The 15,008-nt window shown below is 49.3% G+C and overlaps 1 protein-coding gene across 2 annotated transcripts in view; it reads right to left on the bottom strand.

Annotated features, from left to right (window-relative positions):
- Nucleotides 1–9,388, bottom strand: part of CFAP90 (cilia and flagella associated protein 90) — a 28,419-nt gene extending 19,031 nt beyond the window's left edge. The window contains exon 1 of one of the 2 annotated variants that reach the window (XM_079144916.1): nt 9,066–9,388. In XM_079144916.1, coding sequence (XP_079001042.1) covers nt 9,066–9,224 — 159 coding nt within the window. In that variant the 5' untranslated portion in view covers nt 9,225–9,388. The remainder of the gene's footprint in view (nt 1–9,065) is intronic. The other variant, XM_079144915.1, reaches the window with a different exon arrangement.
- Nucleotides 9,389–15,008: the final 5,620 nt, after the last annotated feature.

Raw genomic sequence — 15,008 nt, 5'->3', positions numbered from 1 at the left:
AGAAATATCCTCTCCATGACCGATTGCAGGCTATTAATTGAACAGAGTTCAGAAGAGATGCTGCAAATGGATTCTTGTGAATTGGGCAACGCAGGCTCTGGCACTCCTGGGTCAGCCCCTGAGGGCTCAGGGTCCTTTGGCTGCTGGTCCCCCTCAACTAATACAAAAATCAACCCGTGGGCGGACAAAGCCCATTTCCTCTTTTCACTAACCACAGCTCAGTTACTGATTTGTCTTGAGACCTTCAGTCCTGTTAGCCCGTCTGGGGACGTATGAACCACTTTCAAAACTGAGTATTCTCAAGGTAAGCCAACACAGTGTTGTTTGATTCATAAGGGTCTCATCTTACTTCTGATAAATCCAGAACATTGTCTTGGGAGTGTAGGAGTTTGTGAAGCTTGGTGGGGTTATTTTCATTAATTTTAACAGCATTCAAATTTTATATCTCATAAGGCTGCAGTTTTTCAGGGACAAAATGTTAGCACTCTCGATAGAAAAATGCTCAACTATTCTCTTTGGTCTGTCTGTGGCTAAGATTTTGCTTCTTCTTCCAGTACCTGAGTATGGTACCTTTGAGAAAGTTTAGAACTTCAAATAATCTGAATGTTTTACCGCAGAACTCCTCCCTCCGGGTGTGTCTGCTGCCCCTTGTGTGTGCTCCAAGGCCTGCCCCAGTATTGAATGGGCCAGCTTGCCGTCAGCAGGAGTCTTGTGATTGTGGAGCTGGGTTACAGCTGCCCACCACGCCCTCTCCCCTGCACTTCACCTCACAGGAGGAATCGGCAATCCCCCGGGGCGGAAGCTCACACCCCACCTTACAAGTTTCTCTTGGTCAAATCTACTGGGGAAAATGTTCTTTCTTTTCTCATGTCATTGCTTATTATTCAAACATCTGCAATGGCTTCAATATGCTTTGTGTGTTAGTCAGCTTTTCATCACTGTGACAAAACACCTGAGAAAACAACCTAAAAGACGAAGGATTTATTTCAACTCATGGATTCAGAGGTCTCACTGCATGATCAGCTAGCTCCATTGATTTGGGTGTGAAGTATGGCAGATTATCCTGATGGAAGGGTGTGGCAGAGAACAGCTGCTCAGCTCATGGCAGCCAGAGGGTGGGGAGGAGAGAGCGGGGTGGTGGGGGAAGTAGCCAGGAACAGGATTCACCCTTAAAGGGAACGTCCCCAGTGACCGACTTCCGTGGCCTACCGGTTGCACCACCTCCCAATAATGACCTCGCATTAAGACTCCACGGATGGATTAATCCACAGATGACATCACAGCCCTTATAACCCAGTCACTTCCTAAAATCCCCACCTCTGAATATTGCTGCATAGGGGACCGAGCTTCAACACAGGAACACTCAGGGTCTCTTTACATAAACCATAACACTTTGTGTCTCCACAAATAGTCACAGGTAGGGAAGGAACATGGTCCCCAGGGTGGCAATAATGGAAGACAGAATGAAGCCTTTAAGAGGGGGCCTGGAGGAAGGTACTGGGTCACGGGACTATGGGACCTAGTCTTTCTCTCTGTTTCCTGGCCTCAGATGTGACCATTTGTTCTGACTCGTGTTCTCCCCATTTCTATCCAAGTCATGAAGCAATGCAGCCAAGAGGCTGTCCTTGCCACAGTCCTGCTCTGCTGTTTTGACTTTGGCTTTCAAAACTGTGAGTTAAATAAACCTCTTCTCTTCATAAATTGGCTGTGTCAGGTGTTTTGTTGTAGTAATGAAAAACTGACTAATGCAATCCCTTAAAGGGGGATACACTGTTCAATGAAAAGAGCAAGCTGCAAATATACACGTACCTATTTGTGTGATCCGAATGTGAATATGTTCTTGTAAAAAGTGTTATACACATCAGTGCACACAGGTACACAATGGAAGGACACATGGTACCTGCTCATACAGGTGCTATGATTGGTAGGAACACGAAATTTCCCTGTGGAAGGACAGGCCTGCCTCCTCCTCATTCATTCTTCCCTCATTGCTGGGTTTGCGAGTGAAACTGAGCCCTGGACTCATCCCCAGCTGCCCTCCCTGAGGATCTGACCACCTGGAGGAAGACTTTCAGCCCCATTCTGCTGCCCTTGGGTTTCCCAGGGGCAGGTCCCCAGGGAATAAAAATGCAAGGAAGATAGAATGAGAGAAGCACCTACAGCCCCCTCCCAGTTACTTTCCACCAGGGGGAGAGCGAGGCCCAGGACAACCAAATAGCAGAAGATCCAAGCGGAAGCCCCCATCGAGTCTGAGAAGGCTATCTTCTAAGCAGGTGACCTATGCCTGTGTTTTAGAACTTTGCTTTCCATTTATTCTTTCCTCATTCATTCATGCAACAGGTATTCGTAGCACACCAGAGGAGACCACAGGAGCTGCTGTGATTACTGAGGAGACAGCAGTGATAGAGAGAAATCCCTACTCTCTGCAGCAAGATAGCTAAGCAAAACATTTAGTAGGTCAGACACCAGTAGGTGCAAGGAGAAACCAGCAAGGAGAAGGACAGACGCTGTGTGGGGAGGAGGCAGCTTCCTCCTGCTAGCGAGGGCTCCGGTGGAGGGTCTGCTGCATGGCAGAGAGAAAGCTCCTGGATTTGAGTAGGGTGCCAGCAACAGCACGAGGTCCCCCTTATTCACAGCCCCTCAGGAGTGGCCGAGTGCCAAGTGAAAAGGAGCCAGGAGACCCGGGGTGTCAGGGAATAAACAGATCTGAGTGCTGGGGACACGAGGTTAAGGGAATAACTCTGTGAAATGGGCCCGCCATGCTGAGCCCGCACGCTTTCTTTTCCAAGAAGCAATTTACCTGCAGCCCTGCCTGGCCTAAGTGGACGGGCTGTCACATTCCTCAGCAAACTACCCATTAACTGCAGGGAAAATGTAGGCCCGCAATAGTGTCCATAAGAAAAACCCAAGTTACCCTGAAGGAAGAGACTCTGTGACCCTTTTCACAGACCACATCCTGAAATTCTGGGAGATAAGGATAATTCCACCTAACTATAAAATCTGTAAGAATTTATGGTTAAGATAATGAAGGTTGGCATTAATGTATGATCTTGAACCTTTCTATTAAATTACAATGGGTAGAAAAAATAAAAATCCAATTAGAACAGGTCAGCATGGGCCAAGGTGACCTAGAGTGGTCACGGCAGGGACTTAAAAGTCTGATGTTATCCTGCTGCCAGTCAAAAGTCAAGAGGTGGACTTGGGTACTTTTTGGAAACTTCCCTGGAATTCCCCAATAAAACTGGAGTGCAGGAGAGGCATGATGTCCCTCTCCTCTCTGAGAGGACCCACTGTGTCCCCCGAGAGTGTCCCCTTTTCCTTTTCTTATCCCTTCAATAAACTTATGCCTGTTGCTCTGAGCGACATGTTTGAAATCTTTCTGACTTCATTGCAAGAATCTGGGTTTGAAGGGGTGGGTCTTCAAGCTCCCTCAGTTTCTCAGAAGGTCCCAGTGCAAGGGAATCTCATACTGAGCGCCTGCTGTATACCTGACTCCCAGACAGTAGGCCTCCACCCTTACATTCCTAAAGTGCTTGCCCAGTCAGCCCTGGCTCCCAAGCTGTTCCCACAAGTGCAGAGGCCGGCCAGCTAATCCCACCAACACTCAAGTACTATAGAGTAAACCTCCCTCAACGCAGAGCTTCCCACAATCCACCCCGCATGGGGACAGCATGTTCTAAAACTGCTTAGCCTTTCTTTAAAAATGTAATTACGAGGCTTTGAGGAATTTAATCAAAACCTTCACAGAAGGGCATTCTCCTTTGACTCGCCTCTTTCATTTCAGTAGCAAAAACGCTGCACAAGGCAGAGGAAGAAAAAAGTAATTTAAAAAAGCCATTGAACTGATCTGCTTTGCTGCCGCTGGAACCATATTTCACAGGAAAAGGCGCGCTGCTGGAGCTCCCCAGCGAGGAGTACCAGAGCCCACGGCATCTTAGCTGGCAGCTCCAGAGGACAGATCTGTCTTCCGATTCAGGGCATTAGCAGGGCTTTGAGTCCGTGTGCGGCCTTCAGAGGTGGAGCATGAGGGCTCCCTGGGCGGGCTGGGGGCCATCAGGTGGAGGTGCCCGTGTTCTGCCCTCACCTGCGGTAGTCTCTGACAGGGAAGGGAGGTCAGCGAAATAAAATGTCGGCCCCCAAGCTCAGCACTTAGTGGAAGGAAACTCCAACCGCCTCCAACAAAGCAAGATGGCAGCAGCTATGCTTGCCTGAGCTTACTCTGGGCCACTCCACACTTACTGGTCGATTCTTATGAGTTCTATGAAGTTGGCACTGCTCTCGTACATGGTGTGTCAGCCAGCTTTCCATCGCTGTGACCAACACACCTAACAACTTAGAGGAGGAAAGCCTTATTTGGGGCTCGAGGTTTCAGAGATCCAGTCCATGGTTGGCTGATTCCATTGCTCTGGGCCCAAGTGAGGCAGAACATCAAGGTGGAAAGCATGGCAGAGGGAAGCTGTCATTGTAGCCAGAAACCCGAGAGACAGAGAGAGAGACAGAGAGAGAGAGAGAACAAGGATCCAGGGATACAATACATAATCCCCAAGGAATGCCTCCAGTGACCTACTTCCTCCAGCCATGTCTACCTACCTACAGTTACCACCCAGTACAGCAGCCCTTTCATGTTATTAACCCACCAACGGATTAATTCACTGATGAGATTACCACTTTCATAAACTCATCAAATAATCTGAACATTCCTGAACTACCTAACACATGAGCTTTCCAGGGACAATGGACCAAAACAGAGAGATAAAGCGCAACAGACCATTTGTGAATCTGGTTGGGCTACACAGCTAATAAATATGGAGCTGTGATAACTGCAGGACTCCACAGCCTGTATTACCACAACATGACCACCACAAGTATTATATAGTCAATAAGTGTCTCAGTCCACTCCAGTTGCTATAACAAAACACCATAGACTGGATGGCTACACACAATAGACATTTATTTCCCACAGTTCTGGAGTTTGGGAAGTACAAGATCAAGGTGTTGGCAGAGTCAGTGTCTGGTGAGGGGCTGCTTCCTGGTTCACAGATAGTGCCTTCTTGCCGTGTCCCCACATAGCAAGGGATCTCCATGGGGCCCATGCACGAGGGCTCTACCCTCCTGATGTGAGCACTTCCCAAAGGGCCCACCTCCTAATGCCATCACTTGGAAGGTTAGGATTTCTGCATAAGGATTTGTGTGTAGGGAACACAGCTTCACACCTTAGCACTGACTTGAGTACTAATTCTGCAATGTCCCCACTCAGTTTGGGTACAGCCTGAGATGGATTTAGGTGCAGTTGCTTTCTCAGGAAGCCTGTGGCACAGAATTCACCCTCTTTACTCTAAATGTTCTAAAGATCAGAATCCTACAGCTGATTAAGTACCAGTTCCTAAGTAGTAGCCCTTGGCAAAGGGCTGGAACATGTCCTTTGTTATTTTGCTGCTTTCAAGACCCTTTGTTTAGGTGTTAAAATTCTGTTGCATAATTTTCTTTCCTGTGATACTAAAGATGTTGGGGATTTAATTTTTTTTCCCTGTGACCCCAGCTAGCAAAACTGTACTAAAAAACTTCCTCCAAATTCACTTCCTATTGACTTGTCCTTCATGCCATGCCTACCTCCCAGAAGGCAGTAATACAATAGAGCAGAGGATGGGGAACTCTTCTGTAAAGGGGCAGTTATTAATTCTTTTAGGTTTCACAGGTCACATGGTTTCAGTCAAAACTAATCAACTTGCTGTAGTAGTCAAAGACAATACGAAACAAATGGGTGTGAGGCTGTGTTATAATAAAACTTTATTTAAAACAGGAAGTGGACCAGATCCAACCTGGGTGTCTTGTGTGCCAACCCCTGCATTAAAGGCTTGATCCTGATCTCCTTGAAAGTAACCAGGTCCTGTAACTTCACATCTCAGGGTCTTTCTGCCCCTTACTTTGAACCCAAGAAGGTGAAGCCATTTATTAGACTGGTCAATTTAAGAAGAATAAACTGTGTCTACCAGACTCAACTCTGCCCCTTTTCCTTTGACCATATCTGGCCCATAGGAACTGGGCATTCTGCTCTGGGACCCCTAGCTGCTGTGGTTGAGTGCCCAAAGTCTAGCCAGTTCTAAGCTATAGTATCTTCAAGCCCATGCACCCATAGTCTTGCAACCTGACTTTCATCTCTGTTAAAAGTTTTTATCTTATTCTCTATTTGTTTGGTCTTTTATCATGATTTGTCATAGCATCAAGATGACATTTGACAGAAACTCTCAGAATAGTGTATTCTGAATTTCTACTTAATGTCCAAATGCCAGACCAATTTTATATTCAAAAACAACATAGACCTTAAGACATTTAGACTCCACTTTCTTGGCTATTTACTTCATGTTATGCATTAATGCTATTCATTATTCATAAATTAATTCGCTATCATACAGTCGTTGCATTCTTAAAATAAAAAAGCAACTACTTAACAAGTGAAATTATTTACAGATAACAATTCTTTTAGAATATCATTCTCTCGGGGGCTGGGGTTGTGGCTCGTGGTAGAGCACCTGCCTAGCACAGGTGAGGCACTGGGTTTGATCCTCAGCACCACATAAAAATAAACAAAATAAAGGTATTGTGTCCATCTACAACTAAAAAATATATATTTTAAATAAACCGTTGTTCTCTGGAGGGAAGCTGAGGTCCTGGGTGGCCGTAAGGTTGGGAATCATAGCTCTCAAGCCCCAGGAGAGTCAGCACAGGACTGCCAGCCAGATCTGACGGCAAAAAGCTTTGCTCAAAGGCAAGCAGAGGAGCTGCCGCCACCAGAGACCCTCCCAGGTGCAGGCAGGGGCTTGCTGTGGCTGTCCTGGTGTGCTGTGGCTGCCAGAGCACAGCGCAGTAGATCAGAAGCTTCAAAAACAGAAACATGTTGTCTCACAGCTCATCCCAGGTGTGGGATGGGGGCATTGGCAGGGTTGGTAGGCCCAGAGGCTATGAGGGAAGCACCTGCGGAGAGCCCCTCTGTGGCCTGCACACAGCCTTCTGCCACGTCTCTTCACCTCGTCTCCCTCTATGCGCGTCTGGTTCTGAATCCAAACCCCCCTTTCCATAATGATACAAGTCATACTGTATAGGGTCTCCCCCAAAGACCTCACTTTAATTTGATTGCCTCTGCAGAATTCCTCCTCCAAATAAACTCACCCTCTGAGGTACCAGGGGTTAGGACTCAAAAAGGAGATTTTAGGCAACATCCTTTTAACTCCTACAATCAGGAGCAATCGCTTCCATCTGAAGGCTAATGCCACGGTGCACCCTGACACTTCATGTGTGTGAAAATATGCCAGCATGTGCAGACCTGATTTGGATGTCATTTATTTGGGCTCTGAGACTGTGGGTGGGATGAAGGAAAGGAATACCTTATTTTGAAGGAATACCTTATGAGGGAATGACCTGCCTCTCACACACCTGGTTAATTATAACCCTTTTTTGGGCCACTTGTGCAACTAGGATAGCAAAGATAAGGAAGGCCAAGTTCTGAGTTATCTCTGCAGGCTGAGGTCCCAGCCAATGTCCCTTTCCAATAATGACACCTTCATCTTGTATCCTGAGCAAACAGACACACTGGGGACATTTAGCAACCATAAGAAGGAAGGAATACACCCCTGGCAAGTTCTGGATTTGCTGCCACTTCTGTGTAGTCCCCTTAGACATACAGAGCCCTTCACAGGGCATATGTAGGTTTGGGCCTGGCCAGAACATGATGTCCACTCCCAGTCCAGCTCTCTGCGGGCTTTTGGCTAGACCGCCCACATTTTTTTTTTTTTTTTTTTTTGGTATGCAGGTGGCAGAGGGTCTCCCATGCTCTGGACCCTCTAGGCACTGTCCCTGGGTCAAGGACTTATTTCCACTGCTACTCTGGGCCAACCTGCTGCAGATAGACCCTAGTCACTGTGTTTTAGGGGTCCAGATGCCTAGCAGCTCTTTCTCCATTCCTGGAAAAGCACCCTAGGCTAACTCACCCCACAAGGCAGATGAACATTCACTCACACCCCTCCGCACACCCTCCCTCCCACTCTTAGTCCCGGTGGAGACACCCCCCCACACACCAGGTTCTGTCCCTGTCCAACCTCCTTCCCAAGGGACTTCGCCTTACAATGATGGTCCTATAGCCATCCTCTTTGGGATCCACCTGGAGGAGGGACAACCTCCCTCTCCTACCTATTAACCGTAAAGTCCTCTGGGTCTCAGTCAGCCCTGCAAGGAAATGCCCTTCTGTAAAGCTCCGCCCCCAGACACCCCACCCACTGACCCTAACAACACAGCTCCACTCCTCAGACCTGATCCCTAGTGCAATGCAGCTTGCCCTTAGCACCACAGTGGACCGGTGGAGAGCGCAGCCCCAACCCCTCCCCACAGTGAGATCCTGCCTCAGGGACATCTCTTGGGCGCTGACCTCACTCCCAAGGCTCCTCTGGCACAGTGAAGCCTCGCCCCACCCCAGGACCCTTCTCAACAGGGAAGTCATGTCCCCCACACCACTTCCCCAGCAGTGAAGCCCCTCCTGAAACCCCTTCCCAGACAGAGTTCCCACTCTGATCTTGAAGGCCCATCCCAGATCCCTCCCCAGCAGGGAAGCCCCACCTGGGCCCCGCCCCAGCCGTGAAGCCCCGCCTGGGTCCCGCCCCAGCCGTGAAGCCCCGCCTAGGCCCCACCCAGCAATGGAAGTCCGCCCCGGGCCCCGCCCCAGTCGTTAAGCACCGCCCAGGCCCCACCGAGCAGTGGAAGCTCCGCCCGGGCCCCGCCCCAGCCGTGAAGCCGCACCTGGGTCCCGTCCCAGCCGTGAAGCCCCGCCCAGGCCCCACCTAGCAGTGGAAGCTCCGCCCGGGCCCCGCCCCAGCCGTGAAGCCCCGCCCATGCACCCCCAGCAGTGGAAGCTCCGCCCGGGCCCCGCCCCAGCCGTGAAGCCCCACCTGGGCCCCGTCCCAGCCGTGAAGCCCCACCCAGGCCCCACCCAGCAGCGGAAGCGCCGCCCCGGGCCTCTCCGGCACCAGGCGCCCAGCCCCGCCCTGCTCTGCGGCCCTGCGCCGGGTGTCGCTCACCTTGCTCGGGCGGTTATAGTAGCTGTGCTCCTTGGGGTCCTGGCGCCGCGGCGGGACGTAAGCGAAGGAGGACAGCGCCGAGATGGGCGGCGGTCGCGGCTTACCCCGCAGCGTTGCGGCTGTGATCTCCTCCTCGTCCTCCACGTCGCTCCCATCCATCGCCCCTGCCGCAGCCGTGGTGCGTCCCGCCCGCCCAGGGGCACAGGCCAAGCCCTCGGGCCAGGTTGCCCAGCGCCCGCGTTAGTCTGTTGCCTGGAAACCCGGGCTCGGCAACCAGACCTGGGGAACCGCAGGCGGAGTGGGGGCGGGGCGGCGCGGCCCTCGTCACACCCGGGAAGGGGTCCAGCTGCGGAAGCCGCCGCGTACTTCCTCCCCGAGAGGGACCGCCCACGCCCACCCTTTTCCGCCCTCCTTCATCTTTGCTCCTGCAGCGTGTGCTGCTTCACCCTCAGGTCACTCCTGTGGCATTAATAGCCCAGCACCACAATGCCGCAGGAGCTGGAGGTAACCTGGGAACGAGCGGCGCGGAGTGGTGCAGACAGAGAAGAAAGGTGAAGACCGTCGGCAGAGGGTCTAGGGCGGCGGGGTCCAGTAAAAACATTGAGAGCCACGTGTGTAATTCTACATTTGCTACCTTGAAAAGGTATCAAGCAGGGCGGGGGGTGTGGCTCAGTGGTAGAGCACTTACCCTGCGCATGTGAAGCCCTGGGTTCGATCCTCAGCACCACATAAAAAAATGAATAAATAATAAATAAAGGAAGGTGTTGTGTCCATCTACAACTAAAAGATATTTAAAACAAGAAAAGGTATCAAGACACAGGTAATTATTACCTCCTCCCCTCAGTATGTCCAAACACTTATTTCAGCTTGTGGCGCTAGCCACGTTTCAAGTGCTAAATAGCTACACGTGGCTAGTGGTTATGGCTTTGGCCAGTGGTGGTGGTAACTTCCTGTGAAACAAATCAATGTAATTCAGAATAGGCAGAACTCAGCTGCTCTGTGGGCAGGGTTCTAGAGACTGCCGACCTGATTATATTGGCTCAAAATTTACTGAGCTGTAAACATGGTTTGTGTGTGTGATGCTGGTGGGGGGTGAGGGGCTGCAGGTGGGGGGGATTAAAAGAAAGGTAGCATGCTGACTACTAGTACTTGAGAAGCACACTCTGACCGGAGCTTCAGGGCTGGCTCAGGGGGGCTGGCCTGAGGGGTAGACACTGAGGTGAAGTGTAAGGTGGAGTAGGCGCACAAGGAGTTGGAAGGGCATATGGCCTCTGAAGCTGAGCCCATGGTGATGTGTTGAAAGGATATGGTAGGGTGGCTGTGATTCCTGCAGGAGTAGGAGACTGGCAGGAAGCACCTGTGAACCGAGGGATGGGAGTCCCATTGAGAGGTCTGTGGGATAGTGGAAGGAGCAGTGTCCTGCCTTCTCCACCATTTAGGCAGGAATCTCATTTGCAATTCCTTGGCGCAGGCTCTTGGTTTAAGATGCCCCTTTGCCCAGGCACCTGGTGGTACCTCTCTGTAGAACACACCTGGGCAGGATATAACCCTCCGAGGTCCATGGGATCCCATTTTTTTCTTTGTCCTCATAATGTATCTGTTTGCTCCACTGGCAGAACACTGGAGTCACAGATCAGACACCCTCCCACAGTGTTCCCAAGCCCCAGGGGACATTTCAGCCTTGTCCTGACCACCAGAGAGGTGGACATTTCCCTGGTGTTCAGAGATAGATCGCTTCTCCTTGGTGTGAAGTGAGGGAGACGGGGGCTCTCATGTCTCTCCATGGCAGAAGTCATGAAACATGACTCATGATTTTCTAGCCTCATGAAAGTCAGAAAAGAAAAAAAAACTTCCATAATTTGCCCCTGTTGACATTTCTGACCTCTCTCAACCTTTCCAAAGACAGGACATGAGAGGTCTACTGAGAGTCATAGACTTTGCAAGCCTTGCATAGGTGATCTGGTGTCATTCTTTGAAAAGAGGAAGCAGTTGACATCAATTACCTTGGGAACTCAGCCAAAATTGAGACTGAAATCATTTCATTGCAAAATCCTTTTACACGGCCATATAGATGTGCATCTGTTAGCTTCAATTTAAGCAGGTGTCATTTTGTTATTATTAAAGGACAGATTACTCCATGACACTTACTAAAGTATAGTCAGGAAGAATTTACTCAGCACCATCACCGTACACATTGGGACCACTGCAGTGGGGATTTGAGTGGGAGAGATCCAGACAACTCCAAATGCAGTATAGGCAAGTGAATTTATAGCCAAGGAGCAGGGTTGGGGAGTCATGGGTGAGGAACTACTAAGAACAAACATCAGGGGCAGGTGGATTCTGACTAGACTGAACTAACAGGATTCCTGCTACCAACAGGTATCCTGTGCAGGATAAGGAATCTGATCACATATGGAGGAAGGAGATTCTGCCTAAGCTGACTTAGCAGGCTTCTTCTGCTGAAAGTTAATTTCACAAGGAAGAGCACAGATGGCCTAGGAGAAGGTTCAGAAGCCTGACTAAAGTTTGCCCAAGCACAGACTCTCTGTCGTTGTGTCCTAGATTGAGAGCTCTCGGGGATAAGGCTCCCTAAGCCCTTTCATCCTGGGTAGCTCAAGTCTGGCATTCAGTAGGTACTCAACAAATGCTTGGGGCCAAATGAGCAGTTACCATAGATTGAGTATCTTCTAAAAGATGAGACTAGGCAAGGGCTTGGACACTCTGGGTTCATTTGACAGGGGACTCCAGGCAGAAAGAGGGAGGGACCAAGAGGAATGAGAATCGGGAGAGTCCGTGTCAGGATGCCTCAACCAGGTCACTACAGAGGGCAAATGGTGCTCAGCTGTGTCCAGAACTTTCCAAGGAGCCTAGAAAACACTGCAGAGTTCTCTACATCAACATGGAAGTGTGTTTTACCTCTTGCTCATTCTCCTTGGTTGAGACTCCTCTCTTGGTTGCTTCTGAACTTGACCTCTGCCCTGTGCTTCCATCTCCTTGGTGTCACAAATGCTCTGGGGCTGACAGAGAAAGGCACAGGGCATCTGCTTGAGGTGAGATGCTACAGGGTGCGTCTCTGACCATGGAGTGATCCGGCAGCACTGAGAGGATGCAGGGCAGGGCACCGGAGATGGATCAAACAGTAGGTGAAGCAAATTTTGGTAGTTTTGACTAGTAGGAGGTTTTAAGGCCTCTACAAAAATCCTTCCCCATGTGATCATATGTATTTTGGGTACGTTAGTGGAAGACGATTTAAAAAAATGAGCTTAAGATTTTCAGGCCTGTAACTTGTACTTTCAAAATCATATGCCAGGGAAAGGAAGGGCAGGAGAAACATGAGCCTCCTCTGAAAGAAGGCAAATCACCAAGGTAAGGACAAACGCGTCTGGATGAAGCCCGCAGGGATGAGATCAGCCTCTGTTTCAGGTGAGCCTTCGGTACTGTGGGCGGGATGCCATGCCAGCTGCGTGGACTTGGCACTCAGTGGAAACCTGTCTGATTTCCCTGGCCCAGCTCACTCAGGGCCGATGTTCTGTCTGCTTGCCCACCGCTCTGCCCGCGGCAGACCCAGTGCTCATGAATGGCCGTGGTGCAGCTCTGTGATGCTGATCCAGTGGGACGGCCGCTGCCTGCATCCCTGTCCCTGAGGGAGATGCGAGCCAGTATCTGCAGGGGCATCACGAGCTCAGGGAGATGGGCAGTTGGCAGGAACTCAGAAGGTGGGAGTCCACACCGCATCTGGAAGCCTGTGCAGTTTCTCTGAGCATTTGAGCAAAATGCAAGCTCTTAGGAAATTTGGTTAGAGGCATCTTTTCTGTTAATCTGAGACAGAGAAGGAGAAACCAAAGGTGCAGCTTACATGCCAATTTAGGTGTGGCTTCCGCATGGCCCATATATGCTGTTTATCCTGAGTGTCTTCATAAACTCAGACTTGTTTGTTTTTTGTTTTTTGGGTACTAGAGGACTGAACCCAGGGGAGCTCTACCACTGAGCTACATCCCCAGCCCTGTTTTGTATTCTGTTTAGAGACAGGGTCTCACTGAGTTCTTAGCACCTTGCTTTTGCTGAGACTGGCTTTGAACTCGCCATCCTCCTGCCTCAGCCTCCTGAGCTGCTGGGATTACAGGCATCCACCACTGGGCCTGGCCCATAAACTCAGACTTTTGAAACTGGGAATACCCATCATGCCAATGAGAAGACTGGATGTGGGAGAGACTCAGTGACTGGACTCAAGCAACTTGGCCAGGGGCTGCTCCTCTGAAAGGCATCTAAATATGTGCAGAGAGGGGGACTGAATAGGGAATTTGCTTTCTCTTAGGGCTCTCAGGTCACTTTGAGGCAGCAATTCATGGTTGGTGGACAGAACAGCTGCCTCACTCTACCTTGAAAGCCCAGTTGACTGACGTGGAGAGGGAAAGCAGCCTGCGACTGAGGTAAAACAACTCTCCTCTTACAGACTCCTGTTGGAAATGCAGAGGCTTTTAAACAAGGTTAAAGTCTACATTTTAACTTTAAAACTTTTGCAATGATTGTTTTTAGACTGCACTGTAAACTCACCTGTGGCACAGGATCTGACATTTCTAAACATGAGTTGAAGGAGTACTTCTCTGCACCTGGCATCTTCTATGGTGATTCCGAATGAGCAAGATGGACCTTGAATCACTTGTCTTTGGAGTAGCTTAGGGGGAAGACTACTTCATCATGTGTCCCAGAAAATTTAAAGGACATTATGAAGTTGAGGGAAGAGGTCCAAGTAGCTTGCCGGCACTGGTTGGAAATCTGTCAGTGCAACTGAACATCAAGGCCAGCAATGTGACAAGGAAGCCATTGTCCAACCTACCAAACCATAACTGGAACATGGACATGGGCAGTGGTCTGTGGTGGGGCTGAGCAAACCTTTGCCTTACTTGATGCCTCCTTCCTGATAAAGAAACAACATTGTGAGTAGATTCACAAAACATGTTTATCACATTGTTCCAGTAGGCTGACTCATTCAATTGAAAGATGAGTCCCTACAGTAACTTTCAGCATTAAACTTCTGAATTGAGACTTTTAAATGAAAACTTCATTTTGGTTTGATTACCTTGTTACTTTTGAAATAGAAATGTGAATTCTTTTGTGACACCTAAAAGGAAAACATTGACATCTTAAACCATGAGCACCCGCCCTCCTCCCTGCAGGAATCTGGGTCCCTTAGGCTCAATCCCAGGTCTGAGACAGGAAGTGGGCAAGAAAGCCACGAACACCCTGTTCTACAAAGAAAATTTCAAAAATGAATATGACAAGATCAGAAGGACAAAGGCCAACCAGAAGGGTATCCCACTGGTCCAAAACAGGATAGTTTAAGCATCAAAAAGAGAAATGCAAGGGCTGAAGCACATCAATCATGTAGAAGTTCGTGAGTACCACCGAAAACAAACAAAACCATCTCTAGAAATTGATACAAGATTGAAGCATTTGTTTTTTCTCTATAATCCTTTCAGGGTCCACAAATACTTGATGGGAGAAATTTCTTCTTTATAGATGAATACAAGATAGTTAAATGTAGAAGGAATCAGAATTAGCGAAATGATGGATTCAGGCCATGCAGATGCTAAAATCATTAGGGGAAAGGTTGATGTGTAACCCACAGTGTCAGATGAGGCCCATGATACAGGAGCTCGCTCATCAATCTGCATCACCAAGAGGGGACAACCAGGCATCAAATTGCATCACAGAGCAAACACACAGCTGCCTATGAAGCATCAGTGCTGTGAAGAAATTCCAACTGAATTCAAGAAAGCCTCTGGGTGTGGCTTTGAATTCAACAGGTAGAGGAAGAAGTTAGACCACCGTCAGTTAACATGTGGGACATCCTACAGGCATCTCCTCTGTTTACATAAATGCACGACATGAACACTAGGTGAGGGTGGGGGTGGGGTGGTTACAGATGTCAGAGACTTGTGT

This window comes from Sciurus vulgaris, assembly GCF_902686455.1.
Source record: "Sciurus vulgaris genome assembly, chromosome: 6".
In the NCBI taxonomy this organism is placed as follows: domain Eukaryota; kingdom Metazoa; phylum Chordata; class Mammalia; order Rodentia; family Sciuridae; genus Sciurus; species Sciurus vulgaris.
Note: the sequence above shows the minus strand (reverse complement) of the source record. Positions and strands in the feature narration are given on the sequence as shown.